The following is a 25,500-nucleotide window of genomic DNA, read 5'->3' on the forward strand; positions in this document are numbered from 1 at the left end:
TCTAACATACATATCCCCTCTCGCTTTCTCTCTATCCATCCCTGCGCACAGGGCTCTCGTAAAGGAGCTGCACCATTTTACAACAATTGCATCTACATTTTCATATTAGAATGTTTTGTCAAGTGAAAGCTTAAACTTAAATTGACTTGGAAACTGCGTCATGGAAGCAGTAAGTCAAGTCGCATCAAAAATAGTAGTGGCAGAACTTGTGGTTGTTTGTGTCAACTGCAGTTTGTGCCATTTCTGCCGAGAATATGGTGTGCGCAATTCATGCAGGAAACCGTCCAAACTTAACTGATACCCACTGTACGCATCCAGGACATCCAATCTTCGCGGTCACTTGTCGAGTTACCATCCAAATGTGGCAGCGGAGTCAGAGGCACAGTAGACGGCCAGAGCATCGCCAGGTGTCCAACATCGTTGCATACTTTCCGTAAATCCTCAAATTATGTCCGGGGTGTACTATTCATTTAGGCTGCGCAAAGCACAGGTATTTATTTGGGGTATTTATAGGCTACTCTGCGGCTAGCAGTAGCCAATCAACAAACGTATTGTGAGTTGTAAGTGGTTCTCTTGAAATGCCTCGCAATCTTTGGGCGCACTCACCGCATTGCAGCATAATTTTTTTTCTTTAATTTCAGGCTCCGCCCCGCTCCCGCCCGCTCCCGTTGATAGACCTCTCCAGAATAAGTCCCGCCTCCGTAACTTCCGTATCCATCCAACCTTCGGTCGTCAAATGTCTATGGGAAATAACATGGCGTTTTGAAAGATCGTACCTGTCAAACTCTGTAGGTGACAAAGTAGAAAAAGCTGGTGGGCAGATTGGCCTACACACTTCTGCCATCTAGTTTCCACTGGATTTTTTGATTTTCGGTGCCGTCTATTGCTATGCTCTATCCCGTCCCTATCACGTAACCAACAATGAAATTGACTCCCATACCGCGGGAATCCCGTGGGAATACCGTGACCTGCGGGATTCCTAAAAAATTGTCACCCTCTACTTTGCATTGGAAAGGCCTGTTAATGTTCATGTGGAACTTTCTGCAACATTTTGAAGAGCCAGATAATATGTCTAAGAAAATGAGTTCTGAATTGAAGAACTTGATAACGCTTCAGCTATCTCATGAATCAGAATAAAGAACAGATGTATAGGCCTACTGAATTTAATTAAAGAGACCCCTATAATTGTTTAAGTACATATATGATGTATATGCATTTGTTTGCTGAGAACATGAAGTGATGATCTCTTTATTTTTTTCTGTTTTCAGATATAATCAAGGACTAAAGCAGAACTAGAAGAACCAGATCCGTGACGAACCAAAGACTTCATTAGAAATGAAAAAATAATAATAATATTTGTGTGATTAAGAGCATACATTCTCCATTAAAACATTTTTCTCTCAAACTGTTCTCCAAAAAATCACTTCAGTGTATGGAGAACCTGACTGAGTATGTTCAGAAGCACACTTTGAAAATACCAACAGGCTTACTTAAACGTGTAGTTTGGTGCCTTGTGTATTCCTGATCGACCTTCCATTTCCACAATTTTGTGATGTCATAACATAGGCCCTGCATAATTTCCATAGCAGGCACACTCTAAGGGCCTATTTCACGTTGAAAGTCGAGATAATAATAATTTTGATGAAATGTGATCTATTACAATGGAGGATCAATGGTGGATCAATGTGGTGGATCAATTTCGACACACTCCTCCTAGGTGGTTCATCCGAACTATATCAAAATTAGAGGACATGATGTCAAGATGTTGTTGATGATAAATAGTGAAGGTGTTAAAATGTGTCGAAATGGTGGCGCAATGAATTTAAATAGTTCTCTGAATAAACACAAAATGTGTCAAAGTCACGAAGCATTGGCTGATTTGGCTGAAACTTCAGTTTATTGATTATACTCCTTTTTTGATATATATATTTTTTTCCTTCTATTTGTTTTATCTGTGAAGCGACCTTGGGTGTCCTGAAAGGAGTTTTTAAATAAAATGTATTATTATTATTATTATTATTATTATTATTATTATTGTTATTATGGTAATGTCCAAAATGCATTTCTGGCATAGTATCACCACCTGGCAACAGATAGAATGGCTATTTCACTGGTCTTACCTCTACCATTACTAGAAGTTTCATCAGATTCATCTCACATTTGATGTATGAACTCACAGGGGACCCCCCCCCCCCCCCCCCTCCTTCCCCAAGTGGTTTGACCACAAAATTAATGTAGAGTAGCCTAGGCAACGTAGGCTAAAACAGAATAGCCTATAACCTGTAACTTTCCATAAATGTCAACTTTATATTTCCATTGAGTAGTGATCACTTTTGTACAGTAAATGGTACTTAAACCTTTTCTGTTAGGCTTATTGACAGTATTGTTAAGTTAAAATATGAGGCAATGCAGATTAATCTTAGGCCTATATTGCTGTAGTAGCCTAGCCTAGGCCTAGTGATAGTTTTTGTTTTATCCTATAGTTTATCCTATTTTATCCTACAGCAAGAACAGAAGGGATTTTGAAAATTAGATAAACGGGTCCAAAACGGACCCGGACCAGATGAGCCTTTATGAGTCCGTTGCGGGTCCGCGGCGGATGCATGTATCAATTTGCGGGTCCCAAACGGACCCGCCGCGGAGTTATGGTTTTAATCACGGATGCGGAGCGGATGCAGCGCGGAGCCACGGCGGGTCCGCGATCCGTTCCTGAGAGCTCCATTATCAGCATCATAGTTGGCCCCACAAGGCTTTCCATTTTAACATTCCATATGTTATCTTAATGCAGAGGAAGTAGATTGGGAACCAAATAGAACGTTCAAGCATTGTTTTTGTTTTTATTGTTGAAAGGGTCTATATTAAGGATCTTTGTCAGCAATTAATGCATTTCTAGTTGATTATTATTATTATTATTATTATTTTTAAGAGGCCCCATAGCCCAGGTAAGCCCCTGCATACATTTACATTGATTGTCTGGCGTTATAATTGGAGTGGGTAAGACTGTTTTTTGTGGCAGGCTAACACATACTGTTGACTTGTGCTAGCCAGCACCTGTGAACTCTGCAACTAGAAGGACTGGATGAAACATTTTGAAAAAACATGTCTCCACTAATAAATATCACACTTGCTAACTTGGAAATGAGGTCCTATCCAAAATCCTGAACCACCCTTTTAAACTCTACAAAGTGGATAGCGACAGAGCATATTGATGCATTTCGGAAACAGGCTTTTATTATGACAAAGCGGCAGCCATATTGACATTTTCCTGAGGAGCCACTGGCAGAACAGTGTAGACCAAAGTTGACAGTAACTTAGTTCCTGAGATGAATGTCCTTAAAGTTTTTCAGAAGTATTCTTCTCGAATGAGGAGAACTGACCTTTGCGGACAATACTTTGGCGTTGACAGGTAACTTCAACGTGTCCTATTTGACGGCAATTAATCGTAAACCCTGAAGTATAATGTGAAATCTGACACTGACCTTTTCGATTGTGTTTGGCCTCAGGTAACGTGAACATTAACTTATAGAAATATTTTTGTAACTTTGTGTGGTTATTAACGTAAGCTAAGCTCTCCGTATGTCATTCTTCCACACAAACATTATGGGCATTTGTGGGCGTTAACCAGGTAAAGTTAAGCCATGCTGTTGAAGGTGCAAACAAGTGTAATTATGTGATATCAGGCGCGCCTGTAGGCTATGGTGTTGTGTGCCATTCTGGTTTCCCCCACCTATCTGCTACTGGTTTCCTTGCGCGTGCTCGCGTTGCTCCTCACAGCTGCAGGAGTTGTCAAACATTCACAAACAAGTTGTTTTAGATGGATTTGAAGTAGCATTTCATATCTACGCCACGATCACTACCCAGACAGCAAACGGACTACGAAACGTATCCGCCGCGGAGGTACGGTGAACTCCGGAACGGATCCAGAAATCGGATCCGAAACTGTGTCCACTTGCACGATGCTGGTTCGCGGATCCGATCAGACACCGCGGCGGTCCCATTGCGTATCCGTACATAAATGGATACATCCGCCACGGTTTCGCTTTGGATCCGCGAATGAGCCACAGATCCGCTCCGGGTCCGCTTTGGACCCGGTCATATGAGAGGCATCCGCCGCGGAATCATTTCGGACCCGCTAATCATCCGTCCAGGATCCGTTTAGGATCCGTTCATGAAGCAGTTCATCTGGCCCATATCCCTGGCATATTTCATGGCCAAAAACTAGCTACTACTACAGAAATATATAGCTTAACCTATCTGGCCAACACCTAGACTGCACTAGGTTTTAATGTAAAGTATTGTACCAACCAATATGACAAATAATACAAATGACTTAATACATTCAGTTCAAGACATGAAGTCAAAATCTATCATGTGAAACACGTTGTGATTTTACAACCAAATGCCTTCATTGTGAAACAGCAAGTATGAAAATAGGGGTTTAACTAGCAGTAGGCTACATCAATTCAGCTCTGCTACACTACAATAGCCTACAAGTTATCCATCAGTTACAAACTGTAAATCCTTTATGCAATTGCTAACTGTCCAATTGTGGAAACTTGTCTCAATGCTCCTCACCGCACCTCAATGCTCAATGAGAGGTCATCGTAGACACTAAATACATTGAACAGGTATTAGAGGTAAAATGAAATGCAACCATAAAGTGTCAAACTTTTTTTATTATTATTATTTAATGAATATTAAGAACATGTTCCAAAACACAGATAACCTTCATACCAGACCACTGTTTTTCTTAGTGGGAAATAAGTAGCCTGATTTTTTTGGGTAGAGTTGTTGACAGTTAAGACTCCGCCTTGAGCTTTTCCTGTTTGTTGGCTGGTTGAACCACTGACTCGCAGCATCTGTAATCATAGAAGCATAACAAAATGACCTAAATGAACTACCTACTTTTAAACGGAATGTCTGCTACATGAATATAAAGCTACCGCCGTCAGCAGGCTGCTATCGGCTCTGTCTAACTGTGACAAAATCTACTACCTGTAAGGCCTGGGCTACACCGAGTCCGCAAGTGAAGCACTCGGTTCGCAGAGTGTAAAAATAATTTTAGAAGACTAATCCAATGTTTTTAAACATACTGTACGCCGTCACGTCTGGTGTAACCAGTTCCATTGACTACAGTGGAAGCCAATTGTTGCAACAGATGCTCTGCAAACTGAATGCTTCAGTTACGTGCGCAGTGTAGCCTTCCTGTAAGTGTGATGAGGAGTTATGGAATTGACCACATTTTGGCAAAGACCTGTTCCCTTAAAATACAAAAAAGGCATCAGAAAAGCAGTTCCCAGACACAACTACTTGTTAGTTACACAGTCCAGCATTTGGGGGTATTAGAAATGAGGTATTTATCAAAGCTGATAAAAGCATTTTATATGTTGAGATTTACCTGCAATTCATCCTGAACCGGTATCAGCAGCAGAGGTCTGTAGTTATTTCTCTTCTAAAATAAAAATATGTGCATTTCATTAGAGAGCTTTTGAAGTAGGTGGATTTTATTACAGAAGACAAGCATATTTTTGTATGTTGAGATTTACATTCAATTCATCCTGAACTGATAAAGGCAGTTACAAAAGCATGTGGTTATTTTATTATTATTATTATTTTTTAAGTGTGGACCAAAAGTCAAATAAATCAAATGTAAAACTGTATAGCTTACTTTACTTGGCTGGCAGGCCAGGATGAGAAAGGGTAGACCCCCAAACCAGACTGGAGCCACTGGTGAATGACCTGTAACACAGATGTAGAACATAAATATACATTACTTTTATCATCAGAAAGAAACTGCCAAATATGTAACATTACCAATCTTACACTCCATTAAAAAATGAGCTTTATATCGGGATCCAGAGAGTGTGATGCTGATCATTTTAGCTCATAGTTCCGTTGAAAATCGTCTGGTCTGTGACAAGGCAATGATACTTGACCGGTAGAAAGACCTCCGCTCCACAATGAAGCATGTAAAGATGTGAAAAAGTAGTTATAAGAGGCAAAAGTCAAATACTGCCCCTTCTCATTAAATCTTACTCCAAGAAACATTCATCATCATTCCATGAACTTGTTGACGGCGGTATGTCTACATAAAACAAATAGCTTCGGGATTTGTGGCCTTATATTAGATAAAAGTTAGCAAAAGCCCGGTTTTGGAACCAGGAAACGTCTGCAAAAACGGACTTTTTATATCGGCTGATCGAAAATCCTTCCCTGCTTATTTTGTGCAGCCACATAGCAGAGCCCATAGTATGCCAGTTAGCCGACTTCTCGCTAACTTTTACAAAATATAAGGGCACTAATCCCGAAGCAGTTTGTTTTAAGTATAAATATTGTCAACAAAGTTCAAAAACAAACACAAACACCAACAAACACATCTGAGCATGCACGACTCACATCGGGCTATGACAGGGAATATCATTATAACCTTAATTAGCTTATCAGCTGCTAACGTTCAAGTTATCCAAGACAGGTAACGTTAACCAATGTAAAATCAGCCCCCTACCAGAACGAAATGATGTTTAAACACATCCAAAGTAGCCTAGGTTTTCTTTAAGACAGCGCCCGAGTCCATAATCACTAAGAAAAAAAACTAATTTTCCTGTTAACATTATCGTTAGCCAACAAGCTAACGCTAGCTCACGCAAGCCAACTTTGTTGTTCGCAGGCAAACACATGAAGTTAGCTTAGCTCATTTTAAACATAATTTTGAGTTAAGTTATGAAATGTTAACAAAGCTCAAGTTAGACAGGATTTAGCCCTGTGAAAGGTGAGCTAAATTAGCGTGCGCAACCTAGAAACTAGCTGGTGTGTAACTTGGCAGCTAATATGAGCTAGCACTAGAAGCTACAGCCATCAAGCTGGCCATTAACGTTACGGTATAGCAATTTCTAATCGGATTATATCAGCAAGCAAAGCTAGATAAGTAAGTAATTTGTGTTATGGAAGTACATTTTCACTGGATAGACTAGGTAACTTCAAAAGAAAGCATATAGGAGCATACTTACAGTGAGCCTTCAGACGCCGCCGTCTTCCACTCCATCAACGAGAAAACTGAGGAAAGAGCCGTTAACTTGAGAGGGCGCGTTCGATATGCGCATTCGCACGGGGTCCGCCGCGGTTTGAGGGCGCGCTGGCGGAGTCGGATTGTGTTCTGTGCCCATAGCCAAATCGGAGGTTGACTGTCCGGCGGATCTGGCGGCTTGAGGGCGGGTCCGCCACAGACTCCTTTGCTGTGTGGGTACACTACACTGCATGTATAGGCTATATTTTTACAAACTTTATAGCATTAAACTGGATTCGATCCTGCAATAAGTAGGCTAAACCAGGCCTACCTATCCAGCGGATTATTTTCAATTTAATTTCACTTAGGGACTGTTCGTTATTTACAAACGGGAGGGATTTTGAGTGCTTCAATCAAAGGTTACATGACCCCCTCCCTGCTAGAAAATTTTCAACGACCCTTCAGCATCATTTTCAAAAAAGACATCACCCTCCTCGGCCAATTGTCGATACCTTCCGCCCACACTTTTAAGCGCTATGAAAACACATCGACTTAGGCTATCACTCTGAAATCAACCTCTGCTTTCTGATCTTACACATCACACTTCACCAAGATGGTGGCCATTTCAGTAGATTTACTCACTAACATCGTTGTGGAAACACAATAAGCATGGAAACTAAATGCACACTTCCTGCAACTGCATTAGCCTACTTGAAATAAGTTACTCCTCTAGTAAGTATTCACATGAAATAGAGCTGGTAAGTCCCGCCCATCCGCTAAACCCCCAGTGGACCTCTAGATTGAAAAATCGTCAATGCAAGTGAATGTGAGAAAATAATTATTTTCTGGTCCCGTTTGATTTGTGCCATGAATGTGAACATATGTCGTCTGTGAATTTTTAATATAATTTTTCATGTTACGAGTTTGACAGGATATTATATGATTCTTCGGCTATCAGTTGTGGAAAAGACATAACGAGAAAGACTACATGTCGCCTGTGACGTGAGCTAATCGCTAACATTAGCTGAGATGCTAGTTTTTGTAACGGCAGGAATAAACACACATGGTAACAAAAATATTTGAAACATGTCTAGCTTCACTCAACACATTAACACTATGATACAGTGTGATTGTAAAGTTGTATGGTTCACTGTGTTCAAAGTCGATCTTAATAACCCTCTACATCTCGACCAACTGATGGTTGTTATGGGAAACTAGTGATCTGTCGTCTAGCGGAAAGTTGTAGTCCACAAAGTGCTCTCACACAAAGTTTAACCGCATCAAACTTCTACCTGCTCAATTGTAGCATTCTTTACACGAAAATTTATATTAAAAATTCACAGACAACATATGTTCACATTCATGGCAAAATTCAAACGGGACCAGAAAATAATTATTTTCTCACATTCACTTGCATTAACGATTTTTCAATCTAGAGGTCCAGCGGGGATAGCGGAAAGGGCGGGACTTACCAGCTCTATAAAACAATAAAAGATTGAGACCATTCAACAAAGCACAATGGGTAATAACAAATTCAAACACATGAACTTGTTGCTATGGACTCGCCTCTAGGCTTCCTCAGTCATTGTAAAGCTGCCGAAGCTGAACATTATCCAAAACTCAAGTTCTCAGACGAGCGTAATTTGGGAGCTTGTGAATGACTTGAAAAGGCCGTTTGCACAATTTCACAAATAATCACAGGGACCGAAAAAAAAACACTTTTTCCGGGTTTATCATTTTTCCCCGCCGTTTTAATATTTTCCCGTAGAATATCCCATATTACTGTAATACGCTCAGGCCATCCTTAAAAATATTTTTGTTTGCAGTAACAGCCAAAAAAAATTAAAAATGGGTCGGTAGGTAGGTCAATATTTTTTTTTTTCAAGATTCAAAGTAAAAAAAAAGTACAATTTTGGTCATGGTGATTACGTAGGAATGAATTTACACAAATGTGCATATCGTGACGTAACTGACTGGGTCTTCAACCCGTACCTTCAGGCGCACCATTGCAAACCTCATTCTGATGCAGGTTATATAGACCAGCCTTTCTCAAACTTCTTTGACCTGAGGCCCGGTCATGGCAGACTTTGGGGTCATAGGGCTCATCTACATGTACCCAGAAAGAAGGCTACAAGCTCTTGGCCACGTTATATTGAAATTTGACTATAGGCCTACAATACTCAATGCTATACAGTGTATTATACAGTCTCTGCTCTGTTTCTAAGGAAGTTCCAAAAAACAACGTCGTTCTATTAAGTTTCGTTAAATAAATAAATAGCCTTCCAACAGGTTGAAGCGGAGCTTTGATACCAACGTTATCGATTAGTTTCAGTTTCTCTCACGCAGACGCGCATTGAATGAATGCTCATACCACCACTTAATCGTAGGGCTCCATGTTTAATGACATCGATAGCAGAAACGTTTGTTTTATTCTTTCGTCGATCCGCAGTTTCTTGATCAACTGCGCAGCAAATTATCAAATGAAGCACCGGGCCAAATTTCACTCCACGACTCCGCGGACCAGCAGTCTCCATGTTGCGGACCCATATTTTGAGAAATGCTAAATAGACCACAACCAATTTCTATACTCCGACACGGTCACCGTTAGACTAGGGGGGGAGAAGGGATGAGAAAAGATCTGGCCACAGTTCTTCCAGAACTTCATGCCAAGTAAAAGCATTATCAGTTTGTGTGAATGAAACGAAGCGTAGGCCATAGTGTGACATGCGTAAAACCAATGGTGTAGAGATGACGCCACAGGGTTTTATTTAAGTGAGCCACGTTTGCATGTAGGCAATTTATATTCACAATACTTGGGCCTACTAAAAGAAATATTATTTTATTGCATTTGTATTGGTTGTTTAGAGTAAAAAAAACAATCGGTCGGTATTAACACAAGTTTACAACCGGCAAGTCGGTCGGACTAAAAGGGGAAAAAAATAAATATTTGGGTCGGTTCTAAATTGACAGGGTCGGTCGGGTTACGGCAAACGAAAATATTTTTAAGGATGACCTTATTCCAGAGGAGGGGTGCACGGTAGCAGAAAGCTCTGCCTTCTACTGAGTTATTGAGAGATTATCTCTCTGAGCTACTCCAATTCTCTAAACTGTCTTGTCAAATCACCAATCATCAATTAACCACGTAAGCCACACCGTGGCGTGCGTACCATAGCATTCATTCCTGCAGGTTACAGGTTACAACTAACCCCGCTGCGTCATGTTTGTTATACGAAGGTAGCTCCTGCTGTGAGTTGACTACATTTTTCAAAACGGTGTTCAATTTTAGCCAACAAACGATTATTAAGATGATACAAGATAAAAGTCAGTGAGCTGCACCCATAACTCAGTAATCAAAAGATAAGTACCACCTAGACATTTACTTTGATGCCTCCAAAAGACGCTTTGCTGTAGATCTCCGTGAAAACACGTCCATACTGACTGAACATTTGTGGAACACCTTCTCCTAGTAATGTGGTTAACTGACCAATAGCATGCCCCGATCAACCCTCTGCAACTAGGAAAAAAGTCCATGTTATATTTAACCCCGTGTTATTTTGTTCCCCGCGCTCCCCTATATCCCAACATTTTTAAAGAGTTCACAAAGAACGACAGGTGACAACGAATAGGCTATAGAAAACACCACTACATGATAAGTGCCAAGTTCATCTCTTCAGCTTCAGTCTAGGCTTATAGCCTAAGTGAAACGAGTGTGGTTTTCTGGGATAAAGCGAACCTTCATCAGTGAATTTTGATGAGACATAACAACTGTGATCATAGTTTGCTAACGTGATGAAAGTGCAATGTTCACACTAGTATAACATTACCATAGTTTGCAAACAATCTATTTAATATTCGGTTGTACTACTTGTACTGTTTGACATGGCATGTAGATTGCAATTTGTTCAATACCGTATTTTCCGGACTATAAGTCACACTTTTTTTCATAGTTTGGCTGGTCTGGCCTGCAACTTATAGGGTGTGTTCGAAACGGGTAAAGTTGCTACCTTTTAAGATATCTAACTGGGGAGCAAGGCAGCAAGTGCGGTTCGAAACCGAAAAAACAAATTCTGCTGCCTTTTAAGATATCTTAGAATTCCCAAATAACGGTCATTTTTGAAGGCAGCATCGATGCACACTTCATGCTGCCTCCTACCCATAATCCCTTGCGGCAACGTCTGAAACAGCTGTGAAAGGTAAATAAACATGGCGGATGACATCGGTAATGGCTGCTGAATCTTTTTAAAATGTCATTTGTGTGATCTTATTTTGCTTAGATTTGCAGATTACAGATTAGAAATAAACAATTTACTATCTGATTATGCCATTGTTGTAACCATTAATAGCGTCTGGTCTGATATATCTGCCGGCCGTAAAACTAATTTATACCGTTAGCCTGCTAGCTTACGTAAGCTAATTTAGTTTAACGTCAGGCCTTTGCTAACGTCATACCGTAGTGTTAACCAAAGATTCTAGAGTGCTACGCTCATTTTTAAAAGATGCATTTAATCCAAAGTCATGTCTAGTGAGACAGCTCTCTCTGTAGGGAGGGAGGCAGTAGGCAGCTGTCTCCGTTTGGAACACACCCATTGTCAGGTGCGACTTATATATGAAAATATATTGAACATGTTTTTAAATGTTAATTCATATTAACTGACATGAACCCTACATGAAACATTACCGTCTACAGCTGCGAGAGAGCGCTCTCAAATGAACAAGTTCTGTGCACTTTCCAGGGTTCCCACGGGTCCTTGAAATCCTTGAAAGTTTGAATCTAAAAAAAATGTCAAGGCCCTTGAAAGTTGAAAACGCACATAAATAAATTGAGGTCCTCTTAAAAGTCCTTGAATTTCTTTTTGAGGAAAAAGGCAGGGCTTTCCTGTTGTATTCAGTGCAGCTTCCGCCCCACACAGCGATACAGCTGGAGAGGATGCTCTCAATGGTGCCTCGGTAGAATGTGGTCATGATGGCTGGTGGAGCACTTGCTCGCCTGAGTTTCCGCAGGAAGTACAGGCGGCGCTGAGCTCTCTTCGCCAGTGATGCAGTGTTGGTGGTCCAGGAGAGGTCTTCACTGATGTGCACCCCCAGGAATTTGGTGCTGCTCGCTCTCTCCACCACAGCACCGTCGATGGTCAGTGGCAGGTGTTGGGTGTGACCTCTCCGGAAGTCAACAACAATCTCTTTGGTCTTGCTGACGTTCAGCAGGAGGTTGTTGTCCCTGCACCACGTGGTCAGATGGTCGACCTCCAACCTGTATTGAGTCTCGTCGCCCTTGGTGATGAGACCCACCAGAGTTGTGTCGTCAGCAAATTTCACTATGTGATTGTTGCTGTAGGTTGCAGTGCAGTCATGCGTCAGCAGGGTGAAGAGCAGCGGACTGAGCACGCAGCCTTGGGGGGCCCCTGTGCTCAGTGTGATGCTGCTTGAGGTATTGTTGCCAACACGTACTACTTGGGGCCTCTGACAGAGGAAGTCCAGTAGCCAGTTGCAGAGGTAGGTACTGAGTCCAAGTTTGTCTAGTTTGCAGATGAGTTGTTGTGGTATTATGGTGTTGAATGCAGAACTGAAGTCTATAAACAGCAATCTCACATATGAGTCTCTTTTTTCCAGGTGGGTGAGGGCTGGGTGGAGGGCAGAGCAGATTGCATCCTCTGTAGACCGCTTGGCTCGGTATGCAAACTGGAAGGGGTCCAGGGTGGGGGGGAGAATGGATTTGATATGTGACATGACAAGCCGCTCAAAGCACTTCATGATGATGGGTGTCAGTGCCACAGGGCGGTAGTCATTGAAGCAGGATGGAGCAGTTTTCTTCGGCACAGGTATGATGGTGGCAGCTTTGAAACATGATGGGACGATGGCTTGCTTCAGGGAAGTGTTAAAGATGTCTGTGAAGACATCCTTAAGCTCCCCTGCGCAGTCCTTCAGCGCACGACCTGGGATGTTGTCTGGACCTGTTGTCTTACGGGTGTTGATAGCAGCAAGTGTCCTCTTCACGCTGTCGGCAGAGAGGCACAGGGGCTGCTCATGTAGAGGGGGATGGGTCTTCTGTGGGCAGGTGCTGTTTTGTGCTTCAAAGCGAGCAAAGAAGCGGTTCAGGTTGTTAAGCAGAGGGATGTTGCTCTCACAGCTCTGTGGCGCGGGCTTGTAGTCCGTGAGGGCCTGAATGCCCTGCCATAGGCTTTGTGCGTTCCTGCTGTCTTTGAAGTGGGTGGTTATCTTGTGAGTGTATTCCTTTTTTGCTTCCTTGATGCCACGGGACAGGTTGGCTCTCGCTGTTCTCATGCCAGCTTCATCCCCAGCTCTGTAGGCTTTGTCTCTGGCCCTCAGCAGCCTGAGGACATCCCCTGTCAGCCATGGCTTCCAGTTAGCCCGAGTGATGATGTCTTTTGTGTGGGTCACATCATCGATGCACTTGGTGGGTGATGTAAGAGGTTACAGTGTCTGTATACTCCTCTATGTCTGTCCGGTTGTTGTAAGTGGCTGCCTGCTTAAACATTCCCCAGTCTGTTGTGTCAAAGCAGTCTTGAAGAGCATCGGAGGCTCCCTCAGGCCACACTTTTACCTGCTTACGAACCGGTTTGTTCGTTTTTACCCTTTGTCTGTATGCGGGCATTAGCATAACAGTGATATGGTCTGAAAGTCCAATGTGGGGGAGGGGGGTGGCTTTGTATGCTCCTTTGTGTGTAGTGTAGACCAGGTCCAGGATGTTATCTCCTCTTGTTGAAAAATCAACATGCTGGTGTAGCTTTGGAAGTACAGTTTTAAGATCAGCATGGTTAAAATCTCCAGTGAAGATGGTGAAACCGTCTGGGTGTGCCGTCTGTTGTTCACTGACAGCCTGGTACAGTTCACTAAGAGCCGCGTTCTTATCGCTGTTGTTGTTGGTAGGCGGGATGTATACTGCGACTAGCAGAATCGCAGTAATTTCCCTTGGCAGGTAAAAAGGACGGCACTTTATGATCATAAACTCTGCCAGTGGTGAGCAATGTTTGCATACTACTACAGTGTCCCGGCACCATTCGTCACGGATGTACACAGATTCCTCCTCCTCGTGATTTACCTCCCTTTACAATGGTCCCTTTACAATGAGTCTCCAACACGTCGCTCTCAAGCTACCAGTCGCTTGACGCCCCCCTTCTGAGCTTGCCAGAGGCTGAAGCAGTAACCTACATTTAAAAAGACGAAAAGTAGGCCTATGTCTCACAATAAAACGCACTACAAAAGAAATAAAGGCCTAGCTGCCTCAAATACAAGCCTGCCCCAAATAAAGGTGCTGTGCTTTGTGCAGCTTAAATAAAAGACCCCAGCCATCATTTGAGGATTTACGATAGTCTGTCTTCTAAACATTCCTCACCCGTTATCATTGCATTCTCCACATTTTTAGCTAAATTTTCATGTACCACATCAGCATTTCTGTTCAGTGCGTCTTTCGTGAATTGCTTTACAATTAGCGCCGGGCCCTCGTTGGCAGCCTTCGGGCTCGCCTCAGCTTGCCACTATTCACTCTCTCGTCTTCATTAACATTGAACATGAACATGTCTGTTCTTGGATTTTGTGCAAGCGATTTAAAGCACCATTTAAACAAATGTGTGCAGCATGCTAGTGATGCTAACCAGATTTAATAGTAATTTAGTTAGTCGTCTTCTATGCATCCTTGCTTTCACAATTGTGAATGTTTTCTTTGGATTAAATGTGCATGCTGTGGGTCGCGTGTCCTTTGAGCGTCAAGTCAAGTCGGCTTTTATTGTCAATTTCTTTACATGCACTGGTCATACAAAGAATTGAAATTTCGTTTCTTACTTTCCCATGCAGACATAGACATGCTTTAAATACAGACATAGACATACTATGGACATAGCCATAGACAATAAACATTAAATTAAAGTGCAAGACTGAAATATAGAACATGTATGTATCAAAATAGAAATATAGGACATATATTAAAAAAAAATAGAGGTAGTTGTGTTGTATATTTCTATAGTCTTAACAGTTACATGAAGTAACTGGGGGGGGGGGGGGGTTTGGTAGACAGGATCCTAGTTTCCTAGGTTCCTGGTTGGCTGGTGGGTGGGGGGGGCTGTCAGTGATGGGAGAGTGGGTAGAGTGTTCAGCATCCTGATTGCTTGGTGGATGAAGCTACTTGCCAGTCTGGTGGTGCGGGAGCGGAGGCTCCTGTAACGCTTTCCAGAGGGCAGGAGGCTGAACAGTTTGTGTGCAGGGTGGGTTGTATCCTTGACAATCATTAGTGCTTTGCGGGTGAGGCGGGTGGTGTAAATGTCCTGCAGGGAGGGGAGTGGTGCTCCAATGATCCTCTTAGCTGTGTTAACAGTGCGCTGGAGGGTCTTCCTGTTCTGATCTGTGCAGCTTCCGCCCCACACTGTGATGCTGCTGGAGACGATGCTCTCGATGGTCCCTCTGTAGAATGTAGTCATGACAGGAGGCGTGGCACTTGCCTTCTTCAATTTGCGCAAGAAGTAGAGGCGCTGCTGGGCTTTCTTCGCCAGTGATGCTGTGTTGGTGGTCCAGGAGAGGTCGTCGCTGATGTGCACCCCCAGAAATGTTGTGCTGCTCACTCTCTCCACAGCATCTCCGTCGATGGACAGTGGTGGCAGTTGTTTGTTTGCGTGCGAAGGAGAGAGAGAGAGCGGGGCATGGAGAGGGGATTTACTACTATACTGTTTGGTGAAGTTGCACACATAGTCTACATTGAAAACTACAAGAGCTATGAAATGTATTTATTTGTTTATTTTTGGACAACGTACTGGTAAGTAAGGCGGGAGATGTGTGTTGCTTATGTGCGGCTGTGTAAGCTGCAAAGCGCTGCGGGAAACTCTTAGAAGGGGTGCGTCACGATTCTGCCTTCTCACACCGCGACACAGGTTCGTGGGTATGAGTGTCGCGATTTCGGTTTCGATACGCATATCGTTACAGCCCTAAAAAAAATACACTGTGTTCCAAATTATAATGCAAATTGGATTTAAGTGTCTCATGGATGGTATTCAGGGCTCTTTGGATAATTGAAATCACCCTCAGACACCTATGATAATTAGTAGGGCTGTCACGATTTCGATTTTACATCTCAATCTCGAACTTCGAACTCAAAAGTAGAATCGACGATGTAGCCACACCCCTAATGTCACGACCAGCATGTATGCCAAGATGCACAAAGCACTCGCACGTGCTGAACTGCGGCATCACACTCCTCTAATTTTAGGTTGCAGCCAGTTAAAATATACACATCAACCTAACGAAATCGAAACCCCTCTTGCTACTCTGAAATCACCGGTGTGGAAGTATTTTGTTGTTCATTCACGTCAATTAACACTAACTTAGACTACTCATCTTAGCAAGTGAAAAGATGATCTAGCTACAGTTCAAAATTACTTTAACCCTTAGAACCCTAAGCTGTTTTTAGGGCATTTTCCCTACCTTTATTCACCACAGCAAGCTCATAGCTCTACATGCATTTCATGTGTGTGTAGGGCAGACTGTCCTGAATCGGGCAATATAATTGCCATGTTGGAGGGATACTCTGGGGCTGAGTAATTTACAGAAACATGTGGTGTGTGATTTACGGAAATAAATGCCATTTTTTATTTAGTGATGAAAAATGACCTTTCTGCGTTCCATATCTGTGACACAAACTGATCTGACCTGACTTGACCCGAGGTTGCGTGTTAGCCTGCGTGCCTATGGTGTATGCACTCATAATGATTCTCAACTTTTTACTGCATTGCCATGAACAAAGTAAAGGCAAAAAGGTGTGTCTTTGTTGAACAAATTGGGATGCAATGCAGGAATTTGCTAGGATTATGAACATGCTTTGCCATAGAGAAACACACGATAGCGTTGGATTATAAACATGCTGCCACAAGAACAGACAAAAACGTGGGGTAAGTCCAGCTATATGAAGTTATTATTTTGCTGTCACTTTGTCTGTTTTATAACCCAGAAGGATGTCCTTGGTATCAAATGATAGCTCTGAGTCTCCTCTTTCATCTGACATGTGTGGTATATGTTGAATTTCCCCTGGGGATCAATAAAGTATCTATCTATCTATCTATCTATCTATCCGATCACGGGTCCGTGAGTAATTCAAACGAGAGCAATGGGTGTGCAATGGGTGTGCAGTCACTTTGTCCGTCTTTATAAGCCAGAAGGATCGATAAACATGGTACCAATGGATAGCCCTGTGTCCCCTCTTGCATCTGATGCTTGCCATATCGATGCGATCACGGGTTTGCGAGTAATTCAAACGAGAGTGCGCAGGTGAACGCAGAGAAGTATAGACTGTAAATATGATGCAATTTGATTTAATTTCATGATTTTTTTTTTAATTTTCATACTTGATCGTACAGACAAGTGTGTAGTCTATTTGGAAAGCCCCACTTCTGCTCTGTCATGCAATAAAGGTTTCATCTCGCTGCGATGAACAGTTTCGGAGCAATGTAACAGAGAAGAAAGGGTGTGTTTTTTGACACACTTTGTGTCAATCAGGTTCTAAGGGTTAAGGCTTAAAATGCACAAAGAACATATTCCACGAACACTAACCTTGGGTCTCTTCGGAGTGCGCTGAAACAATCAAATTATTATTCTGTGTTGTTTCATTTCACTATGTTCTGGGGCCTATTGCACAAAAGCAGAATTAAGACATCCGGAATAAGTTACTGAGCTGCGCTCAATGAATCCAAAACAAGAGCGTACAGGCTTAATTGGTTGCACGATGAGCAAGCCAGGATGAGCAGACACGGATTCATCAAGCCAGGTGAAACCTATCCTGGATAATGCACGCTCACGGCTCCCTCAAATAGACCCCGCCACCAATCACAGATTCACTGATTCACCATGGCAACTAGAGTGGCTTCATTGCTTCTTCTATGGTGTGAAGTAGGTAGCGATAGCCTTTTCACAACAGCAACAAACAGCGACACCTCTGTTTAAGAGAATATTGCAACTAGTGTCGCGACCACCACGTACAAAATGGTTACGGCGCTCCCGTGACGTCACATTCGCATGACAGGTCGGGAATGGCGTGTATATAAAAGTTAATTCATGATCACAAACATTTAAATAATTACAGTGGGTCTAGGTATATGTGATAACAATGTGTAGTGGGCAATGGAATAACTATTGGTGTCCGTTTGTTGTGACAGCTGACTGAGATAAGGGATGAGATTAAATAGATCCTGGAACTTAGCCTGGTCTGGAGCAGGCTAGCTCCACAGAATAAATCGCCATGGTAACTTATACCATAACATATACTGCTGCCCCCTATCCCGCTTTTGTGCAACTGGATCACAGATAAATTGAGCCAGGATAACCAATCCCGGCTTAATCCCTAATCCTAGTTTTGTGCAATAGGCCCCAGTGGGGTATACTAATTAGTGGGTTAGCGAGGTATGCTCAAAGCCAGGGTATGCTGTGACACGAAAGTGTATCTTTTTTAGCGTCGCTATATCACCATGGTATCTTATGCTCGCAACTAAACCTGGTCGGGAGGAGGTTATGTGCTAAATTATAGCTCAAATCGTGTAATCTACCGCCCACTGACCAATCAATTGTTTTGAAAAACGAAGTTATCTCACGTGTAGGATTCTGTCATATATCTTACAGGTGGACATGCACTTTAATAGTGTTGTGCGTGCAAATATGCCACTATGGACGTGCATATGATTTTGCAACAACTAGGAATCATGCAGGGTCACTATTTACAAGACTGCTACTACTAGATCCCTTTAAATTATTTCCATCATGCACTACATATCAACAGGAACTCATATGATAGCCTACTCCTATCAAAGGCATTTTTTCGTGTTTCTGCAGCATTGTTTCATGTGTGACATCCCTAACAGCTATAGAGTTGTTCTGTGGAATAGCCGACTAATAATTTATAAGAAATGAAATAACAAATAATCATATAGGCTACAGCTGTCACCTACTTTGCCCCTTCCTGGTATTGGAGAGAGGTCACTATTGGTTTTTATATTGTTACGTCACTATTTGCATGAGCCACGACTAAAAAGACTTTGCGATAATATCAAACATGTTTGATATAGGCCCCAGCTGTGGCGCAACTGGCTGGGGCACCTGCACCGTACGCCGGCGACCCGGGTTCGATTCCCGCCCCGTGGTCCTTTCTGGATCCCACCCCTGGTCTCTCTCCCATTCACTTCCTGTCACTCTCCACTGTCTTATAATTAAAGGCATAAAAAGCCCCAAAAAATATACTTAAAAAATCGTACAATGTAAGGCCACCATAACATGCTTCGTAGTATACCCCACAGGTCTCTGTTTAGCCTAATGTTTGTTCTGTTTACATTACAACCTCGCGGTTGTAACGGTTTCAAAACTAAAAGCAGTATAGGCCAAAAAAAAGTAAGTAGCATATAAGGAATGCATTAATAGTAATATTAAAAAAAGATCGAAAATCAAATCGAATCGTGACTTTAAAATCGAAAATTAAATCGAATCGAGGATTTGGAGAATGGTGACACCCCTAATAATTAGTTTGCCAGGTGAGCCCAATCAAAGGAGGATGTTCCACATTATTAAGCATGCCACAGGTTTCAAGCAATGTGGGAAAGAAAAAGGATCTCTCTGCTGCTGAAAAGCACGAAATTGTGTACTACCTTGGAAAAGGTAAGCATACTCATCGTACTGTGAAGAAATTTGTCGCTGATTCAGAGCACAGGCGGGTTCGTGCAGACAAAGGCATAATAAGGAAGGTTTCTGCCAGACAAATTCATAGGATTAAGAGAGCAGCTGCTAAAATGCCATTGCAAAGCAGCAAACAGGTATTTGAAGCCACTGGTGCTTGTCCACATCTCACGTATTGCAGGGCTTGCTTAAAGTATTCCGGCACCTTGTCAGATTTCCGACGTGTCGCAGCTGTGAGGAACATTTCCTCCGAAGAAAAAGTCGGGAAATCATTATAAATGAGGGTCATCATTTTTGTTGTTCGAGATAACGCTCTGAGTTAACCTACTAATGGCAGCTCTCGCAACCTAACAAACGTGTTTAGCCAATCAAAAGGCAGAGTAGGGCAGGATTTGGCTGCATGTCCTTGTAGGAAGCTGTAGCAGACAACTGAAAGTGTCATGGGGAGCGCAAGAGTACTGGAGGGAAAAGGAGCTTACAGTGCTTCTGTCACTCACCTGATAATCATTGATGGTGTGAAATTACGGAGTGTTAGAAAATGAAAACAAAGAAATCTCAATCAAAATATCCATTGTTAACTACTAGTTTATGTGGTGTTATCAAAGGTGGAGGCACAAAATTGGCTACGATTGGTAGAGCTTAATGCGTGTGCAACTGTGCATTTCTGCGAGTGAATCCGCAACTGCAGATAATCATAGTCTAGAGTATTTAGCCTACAACGAAGTGGATTCCAACAACTGCCTTTAAAAACAACTAGATACTTGGTAATCCATGTGAGGACTGTGTTTAGTCAGAGTTGAATATAACATAATTATTATTCTTGCCATCATCAGTAGCCTAATTTATGCATCTTTTAGCCTAAGAGGATGCATCTTTGCCGGAAGAGCACTGCAGCGAGACGCTCTTGCATCCCTTTCCCCACCCCCCACAGACACCTGCTGATTGTGGACTCAGCCTTGGTCATGTCCCAGTCAGTCTCCATAGCAACTTGCTGTGTTATCGCTTTGACAATCCTGCGGACTGAGGCACTAAGACTTTGGGCACCAGGCGGAGTGCTTCACCAGGCCTACACATACATCTAACATATATACAGACATGCATTCACCCCCCCACTACCCCCCATCCCACGCCTTCGCCGCTTGTACCCCCCAGTCTGTCAAGCGGGTCTGTGACCAGCGCCGAAATGGCTGCAGGACCGGATGGCTGCCTGCCTGCACTGGTATCCCCTCCACCCCCCCCCCACTCCCTCCCCCTTGTTGCAAGCCGTGTGTCTCTCATGTTGTGTAAAGTGTATGTGCTAATGTTGCTGAGGTGTTTTTTTCCTGTTCCCACACTGTACTCCCCACAGGAGCATAGTCTGGGGGTTGCCTTTTTTTCTCCTCCCCTCTCCTCATGTTATGCTTCCTCAACGCCCTGTCTCCCTGTCCTGTCTACCCCCCTTGTCATATTATATGTATGTTTGTGTAATGTATGGACAGGTTGATGGTTCATTTCGCTGGTTACTTTGTGACTATGTGACAATAAAGGCCTACTACTACTACTACTATGACCACTCCAAAGTAGCCCGTTGTTTCTTGCTAACATTCAAACAATGAAATTTTATAAAAATGCGTGTAGGCCAAAATGTTTGGTAATGGCTGAAAGCTGCTCGGGATTTTTTTTCTCATGCAAGTAATATAGCCTAACCCAGGGGTGGGCAAACTGCGGGCCGTACTCGGCCCGCCAAGGACATTAATCCGGGCCGCCGAGCATTTAATTTGGTTATCAGGCTGCTCGCTATTTTTTTCCTGCGAGAGACGACATTGGTTAGCTTTACTGCAAACTGCTTTTCACTCTTCTTTGAGAATGTTTACAATATCAAAGTCAAAACATCATGTTACATAGAGATGATAGATGATGCCTACTCTTTGTTATCGCCTTTGCAGCAGATCTAACTTGAACGATATGCTTCTCCATTTAATTGGGAACGCGTCTGAGCGCTCACGAGAGGGAGAGAGAGCGGCAGGTTCCAGCTGGCTTGTCATTGTTGATAATTGATATCTCCTTCTTATAAGAAACTTTTAAATAGAAATCATGAAGGCAACAGTAGTTCCCACTACTGACCATTTATAAACTGTGAGAGGGCACAGCCATAGGTACAGCAGTAGCCATAGCGGAGCGGAGCTGGCAGAAGATCATTGAGAACTAAACGTGAATTGTTCTTAAAGCGACAGTGCACAATTTATAAATGTGTTAAACAGCATCAACATTTAGTAACAAACAGCATTTGTTACTAAATGATAGACTATAAAAGACCCGCCGGCCAATTTGCAAAACCCAGTGTGGCCCTTGAGCCAAAAAGTTTGCGCATCCCTGGCCTAACCATACAGAGTAGCGCAATAAAACATTGCAATTGCATTTGTAGTTAGAATGAACTGTTTTATATTTGTGAACCTGCCATCAGATGATGTTTTCACTGGAAACATACTGTGGTAAGGGCTTTCACTGAAAGCATCGACTACTTTATAATGGCATGTGCACAATAGTGTAACATTTTTCATTATAACCGAATTTTTTATTTTTTATTTTAAGCCCTGAGTAGTTCATAACCTGGTAGCATAATTTCCAGTGATTGAAATCCCCCAGAATAAAAACCGGGGCGCCCGTTGTGTGCCGTAGTTGATCATGAATGCAGTCAGTTACGTTAGGCGCAGCCTAATGTAACTCTCTGTATTTAGGTCTGAACCAATCTACTCTTGCTAGAATTCAATTAGTCCAAAGTGCAGCAGCTAGGCTTCTTACTGGAACAAAGAAACATATGCACATAAATCTTGTGCTGGCCCAACTCCACTGGTTACCTGTCAAATAAAGAATTAATTTTAAAGTTTTATTTTTTGTTTTCAAAGCCCTAAATGGAATGGCACCACAGTATATCTGTGACCTTTTAAGTCCCTACTGTCCTTCTAGGCCACTGAGGTCTTCCTCACAACATCTTCTCTCAGTCCCAAATGCAACCCTAAAATCTAAAGGTGATCTAAAGGGGCTTTTTCTGTTGCTGCCCCTAGACTCTGGAATAATCTCCCTATAGGAATTAAGTCCTGTCCCACCATCAGTAGTTTTAAATCAAACTACTTAAATCAAAGACCCATCTATTTTCTTTGGCATATAATGTCCATTAATTTCTCCCCTTGTTTGTTTGTTTCAGCATTATATTAACTGGCATCTTTAACTTTACTGTACATCTAACTCTACTGGGTGATGTTTAAAGTGTGGTGTGGGAGTGCATTTGACCGGCATTGGTCAAATGGCCGATCATGTGTAAATCAGCCAATTTGGGTCACCAGCTGATCAATCGGTTCATCTCTACATTTTTCCAAATAGTAACATATTTCACTGACAATTTTTAAACATAGCTAGTTTAAAACCTTAAAACTAGTAGTCCAATATGAACTAAATAAATTAGATATAGGCCGCACTGGCAACTGTCAGTTTAATGGGACACGTATCTGTGTCTGTCTCTGACTACAGAGTCTGTTAACAGGAGTGGGGATTGTGAACAGTGCAGCATCGAGGTTATTCTTGATGTAGGTCAGAGATGAGAGCCAAGAGGTGGGGAATTGAATCAACACATTAATAGCACTCTCCAGTTACATGCCCTTTGAAAAAAAAAGTTCAACAATGTTCTGTCCAAGAAATAGCCTTAATTGCTGAAATGGCCTTAAATTAAACAAACAAACAAACATGCCCTTTGTGTGGAGCTAAATTATCCTACTCATCGAAATACCCTATCTAGGCCCTAATACACAGGCGTGTTCTATAAGTCATAGTCTTGACCGTAATTGGGGGTCAAGCAGCGAAGCCCCATTGTGTTTTTATGTTTTCTTTCCTCTGTCATTGAAGTCTATGGCAGCCTATAGAACAGTCTAGTAAAAAGTTGTGAAATTTGGCACACTGACTGGGGACAGTGTCATAATTCATTCCAGTTTCATGTCGGCACCAACTGGTCAAAGTTGGATGCGTTCAGGCACGTTGCTTTTGACCGGTTTGCACGATTTTCAACAATGAGGTATCCTTGTTCTATGATTATTCAATTTCTGCCATGATGGATTTTCCACCATATTTTTTCCTATCGTCACAAAACTTGACACATTGTTTCCTGGACCCATTTTCAAAAGCGCTTACCCATGACAGTCAATCGAAATTGGTGACAAAGCAACCAAACAGGAAGTGAGCTCATATCTCAACAACCCTTTCATTAATCAAACTTATTACATGGACTTCAGCCCCCATAAGGAGGACGCTCAAGAAATTTGGTAACATTTTACCTCTAGGGGGCGCTGCAATTAGCAAAATTACGTTTTGGCTTGTAACTGTTGATGTTTTTGAAATTAAAACGTACTAGGGGGTGTCTGTTAATACTGTGGGAAGTCCTAAGGCTGAAACATGCCAATTTGTGACGTCAACGTAATTGATCTGGCCGCCATATTGGAGTTTATCAAAAACACTGAAACAATTTCACAGGTCACAAATTTCATCTGATCGCCACCAAAATAGGCACAGACCATCTTCCGACCATGCCTTATGAGTGCATTACTTTCTGAAACAATTGTCAAAAGTTTTCGCCTGTAACAGCCATTCGAAATTGATAGTGAAGTTATATCTCAGCAACTCTTTCATGTATCAAAGCTAAACTTGGTACATTGACTAAGGACCCAATTAGGAGGAAGCTCAATACATTTGGTGACCTATGACGTATAGCGGGCGCTGCACTTCGTAAAAATGCATTTTGGCTTGAAACTGTTGATGTGTTTGGAATTAAAACTTAGAAGTGGTGTCTGTTAATACTATGGAAGGTCTTATGGCCGACAAATGCCAACTTATGATGTCACTGTAATCAATCTAGCTGCAATCTTGGATTTTTTTTGGAAACATGTAAACATTTTCACAGGTAACACATTTTATCCGATCTTTACCAAAATTGGCACAGACCATCTTCAGACTATGCTTTATCAGTGCATTACTTTCTGGAGCCATTGACATAATCATTTGCCTGTCACAGCCAATCAAAATTAGTGGCGAATCCACCAAACAGGAAGTGACCTTATATCTCAGTCAATCTTGGGTTGTTTGGCATGAAACTTGCTTCCAAATTATTATGCAAATTGGATTCATTTTGCGAGTGAGATATCGCTCTGGCGTCCCGTCTGCGACGTGTTCGCTCCCCAAAAATGCACAGAGGGAGTTATGACAAAACCGTGAAAGTTAACTAACTAGATCCTAATAGAAAGCTGTTAGCTTTCCTAAGCTATATAATAAAATAACGTCCCTACCAAGGCAGGCTACTTGCTGTAGGGTTTAATATTTTTTTTTTTTTGCTTCCTAAGCCCAAGTAATGTATCCATAGCCTACCATTCAAATGTGTAAAAAAAAAAACATTTTGACTGCTAAAAATACCATTTTAACGCAGTTTTCTGAGGGACAGAAATACCAACAGAGAAAGCAGTGCCCGTCATCTGTCTGAACATTGCCTACCTGCAATAGGCTATCACTTCACTGCTTAACACTACCTCATATTGTCATGAGCTCTCTCTCTGCCTGGTAACACGTGCTGATTGAAGTCTGATGACCTCCACCTGTTCCTGCTCTGCTCTGCCTCACCCTCGTTACCTACCAGCTGCACTGCATTCACCACTCATCATGCCCTCTATATAAAGCCTTGCTTTTCAGTCCACACTTGTCAGATCGTCTGCAACCAGCACCAGTTACCTGCCTGTTTATTGAAAACGCCTCTGACTCTTTGCCTGTGATCCCGGGCCCGCTCGACTACTTCTGTGTTCTCCAGCCCCGGTAATCTTGACCTGCCT

The 25,500-nt window shown here is 42.4% G+C and overlaps 2 protein-coding genes and 1 long non-coding RNA gene across 4 annotated transcripts in view; 2 read left to right on the forward strand and 1 right to left on the reverse strand.

The window, feature by feature from the left end:
• The window catches only part of LOC121696874 (mitochondrial pyruvate carrier 2-like), a 77,314-nt gene extending 75,439 nt beyond the window's left edge, over positions 1-1,875 (forward strand). For both annotated transcript variants that reach the window (XM_042077961.1, XM_042077960.1), the window contains one exon: positions 1,269-1,875. In XM_042077961.1, the coding sequence (XP_041933895.1) occupies positions 1,269-1,285 (17 nt within the window). In that variant the 3' untranslated portion in view covers positions 1,286-1,875. The remainder of the gene's footprint in view (positions 1-1,268) is intronic.
• Positions 1,876-3,254: 1,379 nt separating this feature from the next.
• The window catches only part of acadl (acyl-CoA dehydrogenase long chain), a 64,161-nt gene continuing 41,915 nt past the window's right edge, over positions 3,255-25,500 (forward strand). The window contains exon 1 of the mRNA XM_042077948.1: positions 3,255-3,406. Within this exon, the coding sequence (XP_041933882.1) occupies positions 3,324-3,406 (83 nt within the window). The 5' untranslated portion in view covers positions 3,255-3,323. The remainder of the gene's footprint in view (positions 3,407-25,500) is intronic.
• Positions 4,713-7,394, reverse strand: LOC121696876. The gene is made up of 4 exons (XR_006026336.1): positions 7,008-7,394; positions 5,669-5,739; positions 5,399-5,452; positions 4,713-4,859 (listed from the first exon to the last, which is right to left on the reverse strand). It is a non-coding gene; the product is annotated as an uncharacterized LOC121696876 (long non-coding RNA).

This window comes from Alosa sapidissima, chromosome 22 (genome assembly GCF_018492685.1).
Source record: "Alosa sapidissima isolate fAloSap1 chromosome 22, fAloSap1.pri, whole genome shotgun sequence".
NCBI lineage: Eukaryota > Metazoa > Chordata > Actinopteri > Clupeiformes > Clupeidae > Alosa > Alosa sapidissima.